The sequence below is a fragment of the Raphanus sativus genome, chromosome 2 (assembly GCF_000801105.2).
Source record: "Raphanus sativus cultivar WK10039 chromosome 2, ASM80110v3, whole genome shotgun sequence".
Taxonomy (NCBI): Eukaryota; Viridiplantae; Streptophyta; class Magnoliopsida; order Brassicales; family Brassicaceae; genus Raphanus; species Raphanus sativus.
In genome coordinates this window covers 24,918,117-24,935,037 of record NC_079512.1, presented here as the reverse complement: position 1 = coordinate 24,935,037, position 16,921 = coordinate 24,918,117, and the positions used below count along the sequence as shown (strand labels likewise).

At 36.1% G+C, this 16,921-nt stretch overlaps 2 protein-coding genes across 2 annotated transcripts; one reads left to right on the top strand and one right to left on the bottom strand.

The window, feature by feature from the left end:
• The first annotated feature begins 5,615 nt into the window (after positions 1–5,615).
• Positions 5,616–6,397, top strand: LOC108841812 (metallothionein-like protein type 2, MT2-4/MT2-25). The gene is made up of 2 exons (XM_018614578.2): positions 5,616–5,776; positions 5,957–6,397. The coding sequence occupies exons 1-2, from the start codon at positions 5,715–5,717 to the stop codon at positions 6,138–6,140; spliced, it is 246 nt and encodes an 81-aa protein (XP_018470080.1). The 5' UTR covers positions 5,616–5,714; the 3' UTR covers positions 6,141–6,397.
• A 389-nt stretch (positions 6,398–6,786) lies between these two features.
• LOC108841811 (E3 ubiquitin-protein ligase PRT6) lies at positions 6,787–15,395 on the bottom strand. Its single transcript, XM_018614577.2, has 18 exons — positions 15,218–15,395; positions 14,897–15,121; positions 13,708–14,820; positions 12,361–13,556; positions 12,132–12,272; positions 11,604–11,847; positions 10,821–11,522; positions 10,436–10,630; positions 9,747–10,324; positions 9,570–9,621; positions 8,866–9,484; positions 8,493–8,674; positions 7,880–8,412; positions 7,680–7,784; positions 7,522–7,588; positions 7,355–7,432; positions 7,174–7,242; positions 6,787–7,091 (listed from the first exon to the last, which is right to left on the bottom strand). Exons 2-18 carry the CDS (start codon positions 14,957–14,959, stop codon positions 7,020–7,022), a joined length of 6,009 nt encoding a protein of 2,002 aa, XP_018470079.2. The 5' UTR covers positions 14,960–15,121; positions 15,218–15,395; the 3' UTR covers positions 6,787–7,019.
• Between the last annotated feature and the right edge of the window lie 1,526 nt (positions 15,396–16,921).

Sequence of the window (16,921 nt, the reverse complement as noted above, 5' to 3'; positions counted from 1 at the left end):
ACATTGTTGTATATTTTTCTTTTTCTGATCCTCCTCCGACTTGAGATTTGGAGAACAAATAATACCAAATCATGCAAATATAAAATACTCATTTTAAATTGTTGTTAAACTAGTTCCTAACATTCTAAGCATTTTGTTCCTTCTTTTTTTGCTTATCTTTACGTTACTTTCTTATCACGAGAAAAGCAAAACACAATCCAATATAAAGAACAGAAATTGGTGGAACTACACCTAAATGAATCATATATTTGTCATATGACCTCAAGTATATAGTCCACATTTCTATGACCATTTTACCCCTCTGTGCTATTTCTTTTTGAACTATAGATTCTGTTGCATGACAGAAAGAAACGTTCTACACATTGGACAATTAGTTGTCTCATAGCTTTTCAGAAAAAAAAACAAAACAAAGCTAATTGTGTATTAGTGTTTTTGTCCAGAACATCAAAGAGACATTTATTCTTGTTTCTACAATCATCCTAGTTTAATATTTCTACCAATATTTTTTATTCGTTTCATCCCAACATTTATAATCTCAAAATCCTCTCACTCTCCATTTTTGTTAAATCCTTTAAATCTTCGATATCTATTGTTTCTTTCTGCCCTAATTGCGCATTCAATGTAGGGAATTTTTCTTCTTTAAATGATTTTTGCAGATGGCGAAGAGTCTTTGAATAACCGAGTGAACTCGTATCACAAAATCATGATCATCTAAGCTGGTTATTGACGCCCTTGAGTCTGAAAAGATGGACGGAGTTCTTACGCAATTTAACTTTTGAGAAGACTCGGCCATTGAAGAAAATCTGCCATTCTCGGGTCCCTTTGGACAACATGTCGTTGCGATTAACAAGATTGGTAGAATGTAGAGGTAATAGTTCATACATATACTGGTTTAAGGTAAGTACAACATAGGTCCGCTAACTTTGTTTGATTATTGATAATGGTTTTTTAACGGTTAACAAGATTGATAAAATATAGAGGTGATAGGGCAAGCATATACTTTGTTTATGTTAAATACAACTTATAGTTGCTAATATGTCTGTTGAGGGATACATGTCATTTTAGTGGTTAACAAGATTGATAAAATAGAGAGGTGATAGTATACAGTGTACTGGTTTAGGGTTAACAAATTATTTATCCGCTAAGCTTTTTAGATATGGCTATGTATCCGCTAATTTGATGGCGTCAGTGCACCCCAATGTTTATTTGTGGATAACTATCTTTTTGCGATTAGCAAGATTGGTAGAATGTAGAGGTGATAATTCATACATATACTAGTTTAACGTAAATACAATATATATCAACTAACTTTATTTAATTATGGCTAATTGTATTTTTAGCGGTTAACAAGATTCATAAAATATAGAGTTGATAGAATATGCATATACTTTGTTTACGTTAAAAACAACTTATAGCTGCTAATTTGTTTGTTGATCGATACATATCCATTTAGCGGCTAACAAGTGGCTAACAAGATTGATAGAATAGAGAGGTGATAGTATATGATATACATGTTTAAGGTTAATAAAGTTTTTATCTGATAAGCTGTTTAGATATGGTTATTTATAATTTTAACCGCTAGGATGACACATAGTGTTTACATATTTAGTCTTGTTAATTGATGTGTTATTTTATAACAGTATTTATGTGCACTCATTGAAGGTGGCTGTCAAGTAAATTCTAGAGGATCCGTATACAGTCAGCTGGAGCCCATATGTCCTCAAATCAGTGGCCTCTCAGAAAGTATGTAGTTTTGAAGAACTTTCGGTTTTGAGATGTAAAGAAATCCCTCAAAGTCGAAGCCCAACCGATGCAGCCGTCATGAATGTCCTATTGATTGAAGCTCATGCAGATTCAGTGTCGATGGATGTAAGTTATCACTCCTCGCGTTCTTCCAGACGCCGCAAATCAACTGATTCTTAAATTTCATGAAGATCTCTCGAAGTAGTGGTTGGTCAGTCTACTACAGACTTTGTTTAAGATTTTAAGGATTGTTTGTTTCTTTATGTACACTATCGACTTTTTCATTTTTAACAGATAATTCATGTGTACTAGTGGACCATTATATTTTATTCGTTAAATCAAATCGTTAGGCTTTAAAATAGTGCTTGATCGCTTAGTCATTAACTCAAATCATTAGTCGGTAACAAGATATCTTCCCAAAATGATCAATACAAATAACCAATTATTAGATGTATTAACACGGAATTTAGGTGATCAATACACTATATTTTTGTCGCTAAATTAGCTTAATACACCCAACATACATCTTGTTCGCTTGATTGTTAACTCAAATCGTTAGTCGGTAACAATATGTCTTACCAAAACACAACTCCAAATTTTAACCTATCTTAGTAATACTAATCACTAACACTCATCTATGAAATACATCGAAGTGGTGGTCTTAGAAGAAGACAATGTGTCGAGGTCAAATAAACCATCACAAGCTATTAAATATTGTCTAATTTCCGGTCACGCTAAAAACATCAATACCGAATGCCAGGTTAGTTATCTTTGTAATAGTGTAGGTAACTGTTAAATGGATTATTACTCTCTACCTTGTTGATTAGTATCGTGCTTATTTATCGGGCTTAGTTGTTATTTTGTTCACGCTCTTACCCTATGTTTATTTTTTTTACCGTTATTTTATGTAGGATCCTATGCAGAGTAACATAAAGTGTTAGACGCTACAAAGTTATTTACAACCTTGGTTTATATCCCATACATTGTTTGTTGAAGTCTCATTTTCCTTGTTACTTGGCTAGTTACGGCTATTGAGTAGCTTATCTTCAGAATCATGACCAGATAACTCAGTCGTTGTTTGTTAACTTCATTGTTACCGGCTAACTATGTTTTTAAATGTTAAAAATATTTGGCTTACACCATGTATATTTATCTCTTTTGTTGCTTGTTAACTTTGCACTTTCCTGCTAACTCGTTCAATTATAACCAAAGAACACATAATATGATCTCAACGAATTGATAATAACGATTAGTTACTTGATACATGTATTGTGTGCTGATATATAATATGATACCAAAGAATTGATAATTGGTTTTATGATATTACAAGAGACTTGACGTTCATTGATATATGGTTTGTGTAGATGATAAATGGTTGAATAAATAACTTGCGAACTTGTACATTTTTGATACTTAGTTTGTTAGATGGCAAATGGGTTGATACATAGCGTGGATTAATTTATCTGATACATTATTTGTACTCGCTAAATCAACTAACATAATGTGTACTCGCTAAATTCTAGAGTTACACGTAGTGAAAACTAGGTAACGTTTGACAATAACAAAAGTTAACTGTTAATATATATTGGATATGTAACACAACATATTAGTTGTTATTGAATATCTTATGGGTAATATAATTTTGATTTGATTTTCACTGCTTTATTCAATAGTCAATTGTCTGCTTTGCTGCTGATCTCTGCAGTCTGACACACGTTTCTGAGTTCTGACGCACGTCTCTGACACACACCTCATCTCTCCAGAATCTGTATTTGATAAAACAAGGGTATTTTCGTCCGCACAGTACCAAAATATTACTCATTTTTGAGTTATTCATTGTCATGGTCATTTAACCAATTTGTATCTTCCGTGGGTATATTACACAAATTATCTCTATAAAGAAAAGCAAAACACAATCATTATGGAATTGGACTTGTCAAGAATGCAGTATACCCAATATGGACGGTCCTCCTAATTTTACCATTACCTTTTTCTATAGGTTTGATTCGAATACTTGCATAGAATGGACAAACTCCATCATGGGTACACATTTCTTTTGGTAGCCACCCCAACTTGCCTCATCTTTTTGGTTACTTTTACTTCGCTTTGTCGAAAGTCATGGAAGCCAAACTTTGGAACACTACTTTCTTTTGCAACATCTTCTCTTAAGAAACTTTTTTAAAAACAAAAGAAAATCAACCAATATATAATATCTAATCAATAAATGATAAACTATATATATCTTATAAAACCAATCACAAAATCCAAAAATGTCAAGTAGATCATGGGATAGTTGCTACTTGCATCATGGAGTGTGACAAGTATTTCTATGGTGGTGGGATAGTTTTCAAGTTTGAGGATGTTTTTCAATGTTTCGCTTTTTTTTTCGAAGGGAGCAAGCAGGGCTATGTTTCCTTGTTTAATTATATTTTCCTCAAGATTTGTTTCCTTTTTATTCCATCAAATATATGCAGTTAAAAAAAATTGAATCGTGTGAGAGCAAGTCCTTGGGAACTCCAATAGGACGTTTTCAATTAAAAGTTTGAGATGATTTGTATTAATATGATAAATTCACTGTTGTTTAAACATGGATTTAAAAAATACTTTAAAATCTACTGTTATTTAACAAAAAATTTAAGTTGAAAAAATATTTTAAGTGTTTTTATAGTGTCTGAGAAAGAATTCTTAGTTATAAAAATTAAAATCTAAATCTCATAATTTTATATAAAATTCTAAAGTTATTTAACAAAAATCACATCAAATTCTCAGATTCTTCTGTAATTATTTAGAAACTCAATAAAAATCAAATCACTTCAAATTTTGAGATTCAATACACCCCATTAAAGTTCCTCATCTTGCTAAAAAGATAAGCTATCTGGTTTGTTAACGGTACCTACTGGTAGGCAAGTGCATTGATCAAATAGTGTAATAGTATATTTTTAGTATTTGTGATTTGCTACGTACTTGATGGATATCTGATTTTCCAATTTGCTTTATTTTGCAAAAATACAGATATCCGAATTTGTTTTTGACATTTGCGAATATCACGAATATTTGCAGATATTTCATCTACTTGGTTCAATACAAGTAAATCTAGGAAAAGAAACAATACCCATTTATTTTTTAGAAATATCTTTTAACATAGTAAAAATATAAAGTAAAATTTTAACGAAACCATATGTTTTATAATTTTTAAAAATTAATATTTTTATAAAACATGTTTTTAGAAAAATTTAGTTTTGTATAAAAAATTTATAGTCCTTTTTAATTTAATATTTTTATAAGTAATGTTTGGAATAAAATTTAATAAAATTATTTGTTAAAGAATAATTATATAACGTTATTATTTAAAACTTTATATTTAATCGTAGATATACATCTATTTGTATAAAAATTAGAGCGGATTGGATATCCGTCTTTATTTTTTTTTAATATTTGTGATTTGTTTCATTTTTAACGGTTATTGATTTTTAATATTTACTTTGTTTCGAAAACTTACATGATATTTTTTTATGAATCAAAACGAATCAAATCAAATTTAACTCATGAAATACCAACCCTACCTACTGGTACCACTTTGTTTTGAATTTGGTAAGAAACTAATGGTAATTTTTGAATTGATGGTAAAAATCTTTTTGAAACAAATCACATTAATGGAGTTTGGTTTCAATTTTCAATGGAAATGACTTGTCATGTTAACATCATTCTCAAATATTTAATTTCTCTGTTGTTAGAAAAAGATGGTACGTATTAAACAGAAATGAATACTGGAACCATTATTAGGAGATAAGAGTTGACTACAGCCTTCACAGGTTAGAGATAAGAATTGACTAAAGTCTTGACAGGTGGAAGGGTCCATAATCTCTCGTTTTCTATATAAATATGGGATCACGGCCTCCTCGTTATCTCAGTATCTCTCTCTCTCAAAGCAAAATTAACATTTTAGATTTCTTCAAAGTTTCTTAGAGACGATGTCTTGCTGTGGAGGAAACTGTAGCTGCGGATCTGACTGCAAGTGCGATGGCTGCAAAGGGTAAAATATCTCCCCCCTCTCGTCCTTTTTGTAAACCTTTTGCCGAGAAATTTTTGCTTCATGCAGCAGTTTGTGAGAGACCCTCTTGGTGTTTTCATTTGCCAGAAAATATATTTTGAATTTGGAGATTTTTTTTAATCATCTTGTTGACAAACGATCTTGTTCTTTCGCTTTGTACAGTTGCAAAATGTACCCAGACTTGGGCTTCTCAGGCGAGACTACCACCACCGAGACTCTTATCCTCGGCGTTGCTCCGTCGTCGATGAACTCCCAGTATGAGGCTTCGGGCGAGACTTTCTTCGCCGAGAATGATGGCTGCAAATGCGGATCTGACTGCAAGTGCGACAATTGCACCTGTAAATGAACAACCTCCAAACTCTGCAGTAAACCTAATGTTATGTTATGTTTGGTTATATGAAATAATGGCTCATTTCGCCGGTTGTTTGGCCGGTGCTATTACCCCTGTTGTTTTTTCGTCTTTTCCTGTGTACTTTTATTGTTTGCTCATTAGATATCTCTCTGCATGTTGTACCCGTGTGTGACTATGTATGGTTCCAAATAGTCTTATGGGGTTTGTAACTGAAGTTTCAGTCGGAACTTTTTATGGTTGTTTCTTTCTTTCTTGCTCAGTGCACAACAATCAAGGTCAACCAATGAGCTAATGAAAAACGCGCAACATACAATACAAACTGATTGTTGTTTGCTAGAGATAACAACAACTAAGGAGTCTTTGTTGAGACAAATTGGCTTCTCAAGTATTCCTTACATTGGCTCCTTCGAACATGTTATGTATCTGCCTTGACGTGAACGAAGTCAACGAACCCAACCATCTCCAACTCACCAAGCCATTGATTATCTTCAAAAGGGGCTCACCACACTTTGTTTTGGACTTTGTTACACAAACCTAAGGCTGAGATCATCATCTTCGTTTTACTCTTATTCTGTGATCAATTATGTGTAGGAAAATTTGGATATTTCTCAACCATTTTTGAACAAATGAAGCTACTGTATCGCAAAGAAAATACTTTTATTTACAAACATGATGATGTCATCTCCACAAATAAAGAAATCAACCAAACAACGTGACAGATTCTATAATAAAAATAAAAATAAAGGAAATCATCAGAAAATCTCTCAAATCTTTAGGATCTTTAATGATGGTGATTTAAAAAGCAGCATATATAATCTACACAGAACAATCCCTGAGAAGAGAAGGATAGAAAGAGAACGAAGGCCTTTTCTTTTATGTTAAGAAGGCTCCGATTGTGGTTTGGTTGAGAACTTTCGAGCTGTGATCTAGTCCATGAGATCCAACCTGACAACAAACCAGAACACACATATATTTTATCATGCATGCAATTCTTCCTATTTGATTTAGCGAGACAACATTTACTTACCATGTAAGTTAATGCAGCATAACGTTCTTCATTCAGGTATAGTGGCTTTCCTCTGAGCATATCGATATCCTGGAACAAAAAAGTCAATCGATAACCTTAGCACGTAAACATTTGGATCAACAAAAGATCATACCGATTAAAATTTATTAGATCAAATATTTTTTTTGTAAGGTAGGCTTACCTCTTCTCCAAACGTATCCAAATAAGGAGATGGCCAAGGTGATTGTCTTGCAAATCTTTGTAGCAAAATTGTGGTCCGCTATTGAAAGAAAAAAAATGAAGAATGGTTATAATCAATTTAAAACCCCAATAATGATGCAAAATATATTGTCACAAGAGAAGCTATACCCGTATCAGAAGGTATACACCAGTACCAGCACCACATGTGACTGCGTGAGTCTGACAACCACTTTCTCTGTAGAAGTATGTTGAAAAAATATTTAACTGGTTTCTCAAAACCAGTAACTACGATGTTTCTAGACTAGCGAAAGTGATGAAGCAAATACCTGCAACAAGGTCTCCACATAGGAGAACACAATCTTCCACAGAGAAGACATATTGCCGGTTCTTCGATAACTTTCGTGCAGTTGCTGCAAGGCTTTTTTATATACCTAATAATAATAATGAAAAAAATGCTTTCTTGATTAGAGAAGTTAAGGGAAATAAATTTACAGAACAAGAGAGAGAGGGATACGCTGATGCAAACCTTTGCAATAGGTCCTGGTATAAATTGGGTAATTTCATAAGCTGGAAAGGAATTGCAGGGGTTATGCAAAGGGGTCCTTCAACTCTGTTAACTCTGTATTCCATCTGGAAATGTCGAAGCCATGTTTGCGATGAAGACCAAAGAAGTTCATCACTGATAATGGTATCAATGGGAGGAATCTTGAACATTTTCTCCAATTCCAGCACATGATTCAGCTCAGATTGAGGGCTATACATGAAGTCCATATAGTCATTGTTGGAGTCAGATGGCACATCAAACATATTTGCCTCTTCATGAAACTTCCCAGGCGTAGTTCTCAGTAGCCTCCACAGCAACGCACATCTCCTCAGAAAAGGAAGACTATATTTACGGATCGTCTCTTTAATATCACATGACAGATCCATAGTGTTGGACCTGAAATACTCCCAACCACCTGATTCTCTCAAAGCTATAGAGATGTCGCTAAGCAGATTTTCCTTGAAATCCAACTCACTATTGTAACACAGGCGACCTGCACAATAGGTAATTACAGTCTGCACCAAAGAAAACACAATTAGGAAAAAGTGAAGTCTTAAGAGACAAAACTAGTCTACCACAGGACAATGTTGCATACCTGAATAACAGAGACACTGTAGAAAATATGCACAAGTGATAATAGAGATTGCTCGCATGTGATAAAAGGAGATGGGAGACAAAAGAGAGCCCACATCATTGATGAGAATGGGTCATGTGCAAGAACTGGATCAGATGCTCGACTCCAGAGCAAGTTTAAATTCTTCCATGAACCTGTTGTACCTGAAAATTCTCAGATTTATCAAGAAACATCATCCACCGTTAGCAACTAATTCTTTTGATAACTAACTGAGAAACTGTAGAGTGATTTAAAATAATCCCAACTAATGTCAATTAAAAGTACGCACACGGAGGCCATCTAGATAAACAATGCCATATACTTTGATTCTCTATCAGAATTGGAAACAAAGTACCTTCACTTCCAAATATGCTGCTTGAAGAACTGCTTGAGATTCCAGAGCATATAGACTCCGCAAGATGCTTCATACCCATAAATCTCTGACGAACATGTAAAGCATTCTTTGTTCGGGTGCTCTGTACCACTCGTAATAAGAGTGACAGGGCAATTCCCTTAGAGGTTTTAAACTCTTCGTGCAAGGAGTCGATACAATAGACAGGAAGCATTGAATTCTTCGCACAACGAGTAACAATTTCCATTGAAATTAGAGAGTACTTAAGGGTGTCCCACATGATGATCGATTGTGGTAGCCAAGAACTTCCCGGAGGTTTTTCCTCTCGCTTAGAAAAATAGAAATTCCAGAGCTTGTTGGAGACAGATTGAAGATCTTTCCTTCTTAGCTCATCTCCCTGAAGAGAAACTGTTTTAACACTATCACCATCTTCGATCACGTCAGCAGCAGATTGTAGTAGACACAACGCTTCAGAGAGCCAGAGAGAAGGCATCTCTTCATCTGATCTACCTAACTTAGCATGCGAACTTTCTTGTAGCTTTGCCACAGAACATAAATCCCCAGGACATGCAGGCAACACAGAATTAGCTAGTCGGCGGCATGTAGGACAGAGAAATTCTCCCTGAAAGAAGAAACGATGATGAAGCTTTAGAAGGAGCACATTAAAGCCCGAGAAAAAAATATCTCTAAACTGGTTATATAAATACCTGTAATAGATCCACAATATGTGCACCTTCAAAAACATTTCTTCTCTCAGACCTAAACCATCCAAACAAAAAAAAAGAGCTTTTAAATGCAATACTAACATCATAACTGTAAATCAAGCAAGTAACAGGTGGGACGGAGATATCAACATGAATGAAAAAGGGTTCACAATGGCTCACCTTTCCTTTAACGAGCTTAAATATCGTTCAAGACAGCTTTGATGCACAGCATGTCCGCACGATGAAAGATAGACCCCATCACAGTCGGCAGGGTGAAACCCATCTGAACTGACATCCAGATATCTGGAGGTTTTTTTTGATTGAATATCTGGAAATTGATGCAACGTAGATAGACCACCAACGGAACTTCTCTCCGAACCACTTTCAGAATCAGGCAGTCGAGGTGTAAGGCTTTGGTTTATCATGTTTTCAATTTTTTTGCGAACAGTTTGATACATAGCTATCTCCAATGATTCCAAGTTAGATTCATCCTTTCCCCTCCCATCGCTAGACCTCTTCTCCTTCTGACCATTCCCTATAAGCCGGGCTGTTAAAGCCTCAAGCACAGAATCTGAAGCAGACTCGGAGGTTGCATCATCTGACAATTGCAGCGCATGAGGAATCATTCTTAAACGATCTGAGGAAACATTTATTCTCTGTAGATCGGTAGCTCCACCCATGGGTATATTCTTTTCAGATTGTGGACATTGATCCCAAGATGGAGGGCCTCTATCCACAAAACTCAACAGTTTAGATTTCTGCAGGTAGGAAAAGAAATTATTAAGAAGGATACAAAACAAAACTTCCTCGGAGTATACGTTTGTTTAACATTAAAAATCACAAATAACAGCATCATCCATGCAACTAACCTGGAGAAAAATCAAGAAAGAAACAGGGTCTTTGGAATCTGGGTCATGGCAGAAAGAGCAAACTTCACGGATAGCAATTTCTGAATCCTGTTCCATTACGGAATCACTTGTTTCAGTTTCAGATCTTGGATCATCATCATCCATGCTGGAACTCAAGGTAGACAAGAATTTTGATTGTTCAGCTTTCATTTTTGCCTGCACCCAAGTTAGAAAAACCATAACTATTTTATCCTGGATTTTATAAATTATTACTGTGGATAACAGGTGAATAATGAACATTTAAACGATCTAGACTAACTTAAACCTAAAATAAGAATATATTACTACCTGCAGGCTTCCTGTTAATAAACATCCGGAACATAGATTTGAAACTTAAAAATCTTACCAGAATAGCAGCCTGCCTCTCTCTAGCTTTAGCTTTGCGTTTGTCATCCGAAGCAGAGCCTGGTGTGGATTTATCAAAGACAGAGTGACCAACCACCTCCGGGGCAAGACTTTGCAATAGGTTCATACAAACAGAATCAATTGCACTGAACTTCTTCAGCAAGTTTCCAATCCAGGACGAAATATTACAACTGCCTGCCTCTGGAAATTGATGGAGACCATCGTCTTTACGGGTCCTCATTAATGAAACAAGAAGAGACAACAAACTTTCTTTTCCAGTCCCTTGATTTATACCAATAATTTCTAGACCAGCTAATTCCAGAATCGGAACTGAATCTTCTACGTAACAAGCCTGCGTATTAGATTCCCTTTGCTGAGTGCAAATATCCAATGATAACGAGAGTAAGTGTAATGCACTTATGAGAACGCCCTCTTGAGCGCGTGATTTAGCAGATGTACCACTCTGTAGTGCGTAGTATAAAGCAGAGCAGATGATTTGAAATGTGGCTTTGCAAGTGCCGATTCTAGAAAGTCCCTTCAGAGGCGGATAGATCATTCTCCACCTAGGAAGCTGAGTGGTCACCGCAGACACTCCACAATAGCGTGAAAATCTTTCTTCTGCAGATTGCAATTCTCTTGAATGCCAACGAGGGTGGTAGAGATCCAATTCCTTCCAGCAAGATGACCGTAGTGAATACTTTCCCTGCCAAAGAACTAACGTCAAGTGAGTTTTACAATGCGTGTCAACTTAAGGGTGAGGCCAGCAATGGATTTGAATCAATGCCTGGTTCATGCCGGATGGATTACAATAGACTGAGACGTCGTCTAAGACCTCCTGGAGCTCATCCGACTTGGATAGGTCACGGGGTAAAGATCTGACCAATTGACTATGAGTGAAATCTCCGGTGGCTAACTTGAAGATGATCTCTCTTCTCAAACTTTCAGCAGTAGAAAGACCACAAAATCGCCTTTCTTGCAGAATCTGTATCAGAAGAGCAAGCATTTCTTGGACTAAAACTGCTTCATACCTGAAAAAAAGAATTTTATGATTCGAATAATGTCAAAATCAGGTAAGAAAGACCAATAACAGTGAACTCTTTAGATACAGGAGATTCGTTTTGACTGACCATCTAGCAATACATAAATACGAGACAGAGAAAACTTACAGAGTAATACAATTAATTAGCGACTATATGCTTCTAATCAAATGAAGAGAATCATACTGTACGAGATAACTTGACAGTTTCATGTAGCAGAACTTTTAAACCATGTACTGAGAACGATTAGCGGTAGGAGGATAATAGCCACATACTCATTTGTCATATCGGGGTTTAGTGAAAGATAGCTCGAGAGCCCAAATCGGTCGAGAATCTTATTAACATAAGAATCTGCGGGAGCCAACGCACCACAAAACTGCAGAAGAAATAGATCAAGCTCAAGTCCCTGTTCTGACCTGTAAACGGAAACGACTAAAATGAACAACATGCGAGTGAATGATGAGCTACAGCGCTTCATGATAACAATACTATTCTTTCACATACCAGCGAACTGACCGATACCACTCACAAGATACTAACACGGAATCCCCATTCTTCTTCCACATTCCAGCAATAACTTGGGCACAGAATACCCTAACCCGGAGCACATGCTCCATAACAAGTGCAGAAAATCCATAAGGATGGAAATCTCCTATCACGTAGCTGAAGAAGTCGGCATGTGGGATCTCATGACTAACATTTACTCCAAGTTGCAATGCCGATTCTCCATAACACCTCTCTAATGCTTTTTGTAAGAGCAAAGATAGTAACCGGTGTAATGGCAGATGAACTGATATAGGCTGAGAGCTCACATTGTAATGGATGTCCGGCCAATCACACAGACCAAGTATATGTACTCCGGACGCATTCGGATCGGAAGAGTTGCAAGATACTCTCCTAGAGTCAGCGTTAACATCTGTCCGAACCTCCCCATTCGATCCATCAACATTATCCAAGCTAAGATTTGTTTCTATATCGCCGCATAGAGGTGATAAGGCAGTACTCGGATCTCTGCTAGAACTGGTAAGAGCACTGGATACACTTCTTCTAATTCCAACCTTTGCAAAATCTCTCTTTGGCCATGACATCGTGCTGCCAGGGATGTTTCTGCCGCTAGGAGAAAACAACTTGCAAAGAAATTTTGATATACCTTCATCATCTTCTAAACATGTCTCCAGAACTTTCAAACACTCGCGTATCAACCATATGGCAGAAGAAGGAAGCTGGGCACGGAAAGGGTCAATTTTGTTGACTTCAGAGACCATCGCGCTATCAACGGAGCTGCTGCTTACCATAGCAGTACATACAGAATCTTCATGAGACAATCTCCCAACTTTTGCATACCTTTCTCCATCTCCATCACACTTGTCAAGTCCTGCCTTGGTGGTTCTCTCATTTTCTATTTCTTCATCACTGGCAGTAGCATATGCACCAGTAACCAACAGAGAGTGAATAACAGCTACTGAATGACCCAAAATAAAGAATAGATGCATATACTCATTTTCGTCTTCAATATGGATTCCAGTCTCTCTTTTTATAGGATTCATTCCTTGAGCGAAAGTCAAGAGTATCAACCATGATCTCGATAACTCCCGATGTTCATGTGTTGCATACTCCGATACTACAGCATGGCTCGTAACAAATTTCAAGTCTGCAGTGACACGGTCACTTATCTCAGACAACCGCTCCCACTTTGTAGCCTACAAAAGAAAACGGTCAAATACATTTAACTGCGAACACAATCAACCGGAAATAAAACTCATCACCGTCAACGTAACATAACACAACAGTGAATAGAAAAAGTGTCATTATACCAAACAAATGAGAATCGAAGCTATATGTTTGTTTTACCTGAAGCACACCATCCTCTCCAGAACAAGAAACAAAGATATCACTGAGGCATCCCAAAAGCATATCTAGAAAATTCATTTCCTTCACCAGAAATGGTGTTAGAGTTGGCACCGTGAGGATTTGCACAGAAAATGTAGACAGTAGCGGATATTTCTTGACTGCACTATCGTTACCCTGCCTAACCGCTTCACTTATCACAACTGGATAGTAACTCGCAAACGCTTTTGCAAATTCCGACTTGAACACTGGATCAGCTATCAATTTAAGGAACAAGTCATGCAGTCTTTTCGTTACATCAAGGTCCAAGAACCTCTCAGCCTTCACGAGATAATCCAACAGACCACTCGAAGAGATAATCCTTCTAGAAACGAAACTCAGCAAACTCTCAGTCGACTGACTAAATTCAAGAAGCATCTCAACAACCGCAAACGTCAACTCGTTTGACATCTTTTGAACCACTAAAGGAGCATCGTCTGATCTAGCATCTTTCCCAGCAATACTCTCCGCAGACGAGAGCTTATCACTCCAACAAGCGAAAACCGCATCAAGCACAGGCCCAACCGAGTTCGCTACGTTCTCAGGTAAAGGCTGAATCTGCTCAGCACCTTTATGCTTCGAACAGAAACCCTCCCGTTTCCACGCCGTCTCATCCCCGCAATCACAGCAACCACCCCCGGTGTAAATAACCGAATAATCATGCATCTTGTGATCCCCATTCTCGAAACAAGACACACAGATCGCACAAGTCGGATCGTTCTCGCACGTCCTGCACTTATACGCTATATCATTCCGCCCCCAGACGGAGCCGCAAACACCCCGCTGATCAACGTTCAACTCAGCGAGATCACTCAATGAAACGCCAGGGTCTCCCTGGAACATCAGCCACTGTAGCCAATCCACGATCTCCCCGAACCTCGTTTTCATGGTGGGGCTCACCGCGGACTTCCGAGACCTGTCTCGCTCCTTCGCTTCCTTCAACCCGGCTCTAACGTCCTCTTCGGTAGGTAAGAGAGCAGAGACGATCTGTGACGTTTTGGAAGGATTAGCTCTAACGAACTCCACAAGGCCGTGTTTGGAGCAGCCTTCTTTAGGAACACCAACAGAGGCAAGCCTCTACAAAGTTAAAAAAAAATCACAGTCCAGTTAAAAAAAGTAACAAACTCTATTATATGGATCTGGAAATGGTTACCTCGATGAGGGAATCGATTGAGGTGGGAAAAAATGAACCAAAGAGAGGCGAGTCGGTGTCCATCTCAGTGGTTAACGAGATGCGGCGGCGGCGGAGATAGAGTACCACCACAGACACAAGGCTGCAGAAACACCTGCTTAACCGTAACACGGAGCTGCGACTCTCCAGGGCTTTGTTGGTTCCTCCGCCGAGGATAGCAGCAGAAGCAGAAGCAAGTGATCCCCTCTTCAAAACGATTATATCAATCAATCAATCAATCATCAACAAGGCTGGGATTTAAAATCAAATTCTATCTAAAACAGGAGGAAGAATAAATAATACCTTTCCGATCGAAGATAAAACTCTATGGGATTATCCGATTCGAGAGAGAGAAAGAGAGTTTGTTAGTTGATAAAGCGAGCCGTGACGGTTTGCGAAGCTTGGCAAGTCTCTTTCGTTTTACAATTTTAGAGATAGGAAGGGAAGAAAAAGTCTGGGGAGCTGTTTGGGACTTTGATTTTCTCTTCTAATCATTGAAAATATTGTTTGCTTCTTTCTTTCTTTTGTTTAGTTGTTGATTTTAAAAAAAAAAATATTATCAAGTTGAAATTTTCAATTACTATAAATGTTTCTATTTATCAATTCACTTGCTCCACGAACATCTTTTAAAAATAAATGATATATCTTAAACTTCCATTTTTGGTCAATGTTTATTACATTTACACTAATTAACACTTAGTATAATGGACTGTCTGAAAACTATATATTAAAACGAATATTCAATTCAAAAACAGTGACATCAACTAAATAGAAAATGTTAGTATAACGATTATGTATTTGAAAATAATTATTTTCAAATGAGGTTATGCACTAAATATAAAAACTGTGTCCCAGTAATTTAGTAAAAGTTTCCAATCAGAAAATATAATTTTTGCAACATAATTCATAAAGAAAACAATATTTATTCATTAACTATATACTATAATCGGAAACTGGCCCATGGACGAAAAGAAAGTCTATTAATAGTTAGCGATTCCACAGAAAGCCTAGAGCACATAATGGGCTGAACCGATTGCTATCCAAGCCTTTTTTTTTTATCCAAGCCTATTTGCTTTATTCACAATACTGGAAAAACAATGTTAACTAGATTCTGATCCGCCCTTCAAAGGGCGGGTATATTTTTTGTTTTTTATTTTTTTTATTTGTGTTTTTTTTATACTCATATTTACTATATTTAAAAATTATTAGTTAAAAGTTTTGATAATTATATTGAATTTGTGATATTATATAACTATACACTTGTACACAATATTTTGAAACCGATCCGGATTTGCGAATAAACCGGCAAACCCGTGGATCTGGTATGTAATTTGGTTTGAGTTTTAGGAAAAACATCATTGTTTAATAATCTGGTAAAACCCACGAAACTCGGTAAAACCCACGGAAACCCGGTAAAACCCATGGAAATCCGCTAAAACTCAAAATTCAGTTACCAGTTGAACCACTGGTTAAACCAATACGTAATTTTTAATTATTAACTTTTTAGATTTTTAATTATATTATTAGAATATGTTTCTATTCTAATTAGGAAATTAGATTTTTGGTTTTTATATAAAAATATATATATATGATCTTGTGGATTATGAATCTATTTACAAATCTAATTGTTGTAATTTGGTATTAGTTTATTTTTGTCATCAATTATCAATTATAATTTTATGTTTTACTTTTAGGTTATTTTAGATTTAAAATTTAATTTTATTATTTACAATAGACATTTAAATACTTAAAAAGTTATTAATATTTTGTAAAATTTAGTTCAAGCACATGAGCCTTTCATAGAAAACCTACCTGTATACATACATATCCACTTTCTATATTTTATAAAATAAGAGTAAGGATAAATACATAAATACAGTATATTAGTCCATATCGTATATGTAGAAAGCGGTTATATTTTGATTCCTGAATATTTTTGGTTGTTAAATAAATACTATGATTTTGGAATTAGATATAGGATAATTAATAGGTGAAGTAAAAGAGTAA

What these genes read in the sequence shown, in the direction of transcription:
- LOC108841811 (XM_018614577.2), bottom strand. Translation starts at nt 14,959, where the DNA reads ATGGACACCGACTCGCCTCTCTTTGGTTCATTTTTTCCCACCTCAATC. An exon ending in TGGTATCGGTCAGTTCGCTG is followed by an intron (nt 12,273 to 12,360) that starts GTATGTGAAAGA and finishes TTCCGTTTACAG; the next exon opens with GTCAGAACAGGGACTTGAGC. An exon ending in CTTTCTTGATTTTTCTCCAG is followed by an intron (nt 10,325 to 10,435) that starts GTTAGTTGCATG and finishes TCCTACCTGCAG; the next exon opens with AAATCTAAACTGTTGAGTTT.
- LOC108841812 (XM_018614578.2), top strand. Translation starts at nt 5,715, where the DNA reads ATGTCTTGCTGTGGAGGAAACTGTAGCTGCGGATCTGACTGCAAGTGC. An exon ending in AAGTGCGATGGCTGCAAAGG is followed by an intron (nt 5,777 to 5,956) that starts GTAAAATATCTC and finishes CGCTTTGTACAG; the next exon opens with TTGCAAAATGTACCCAGACT.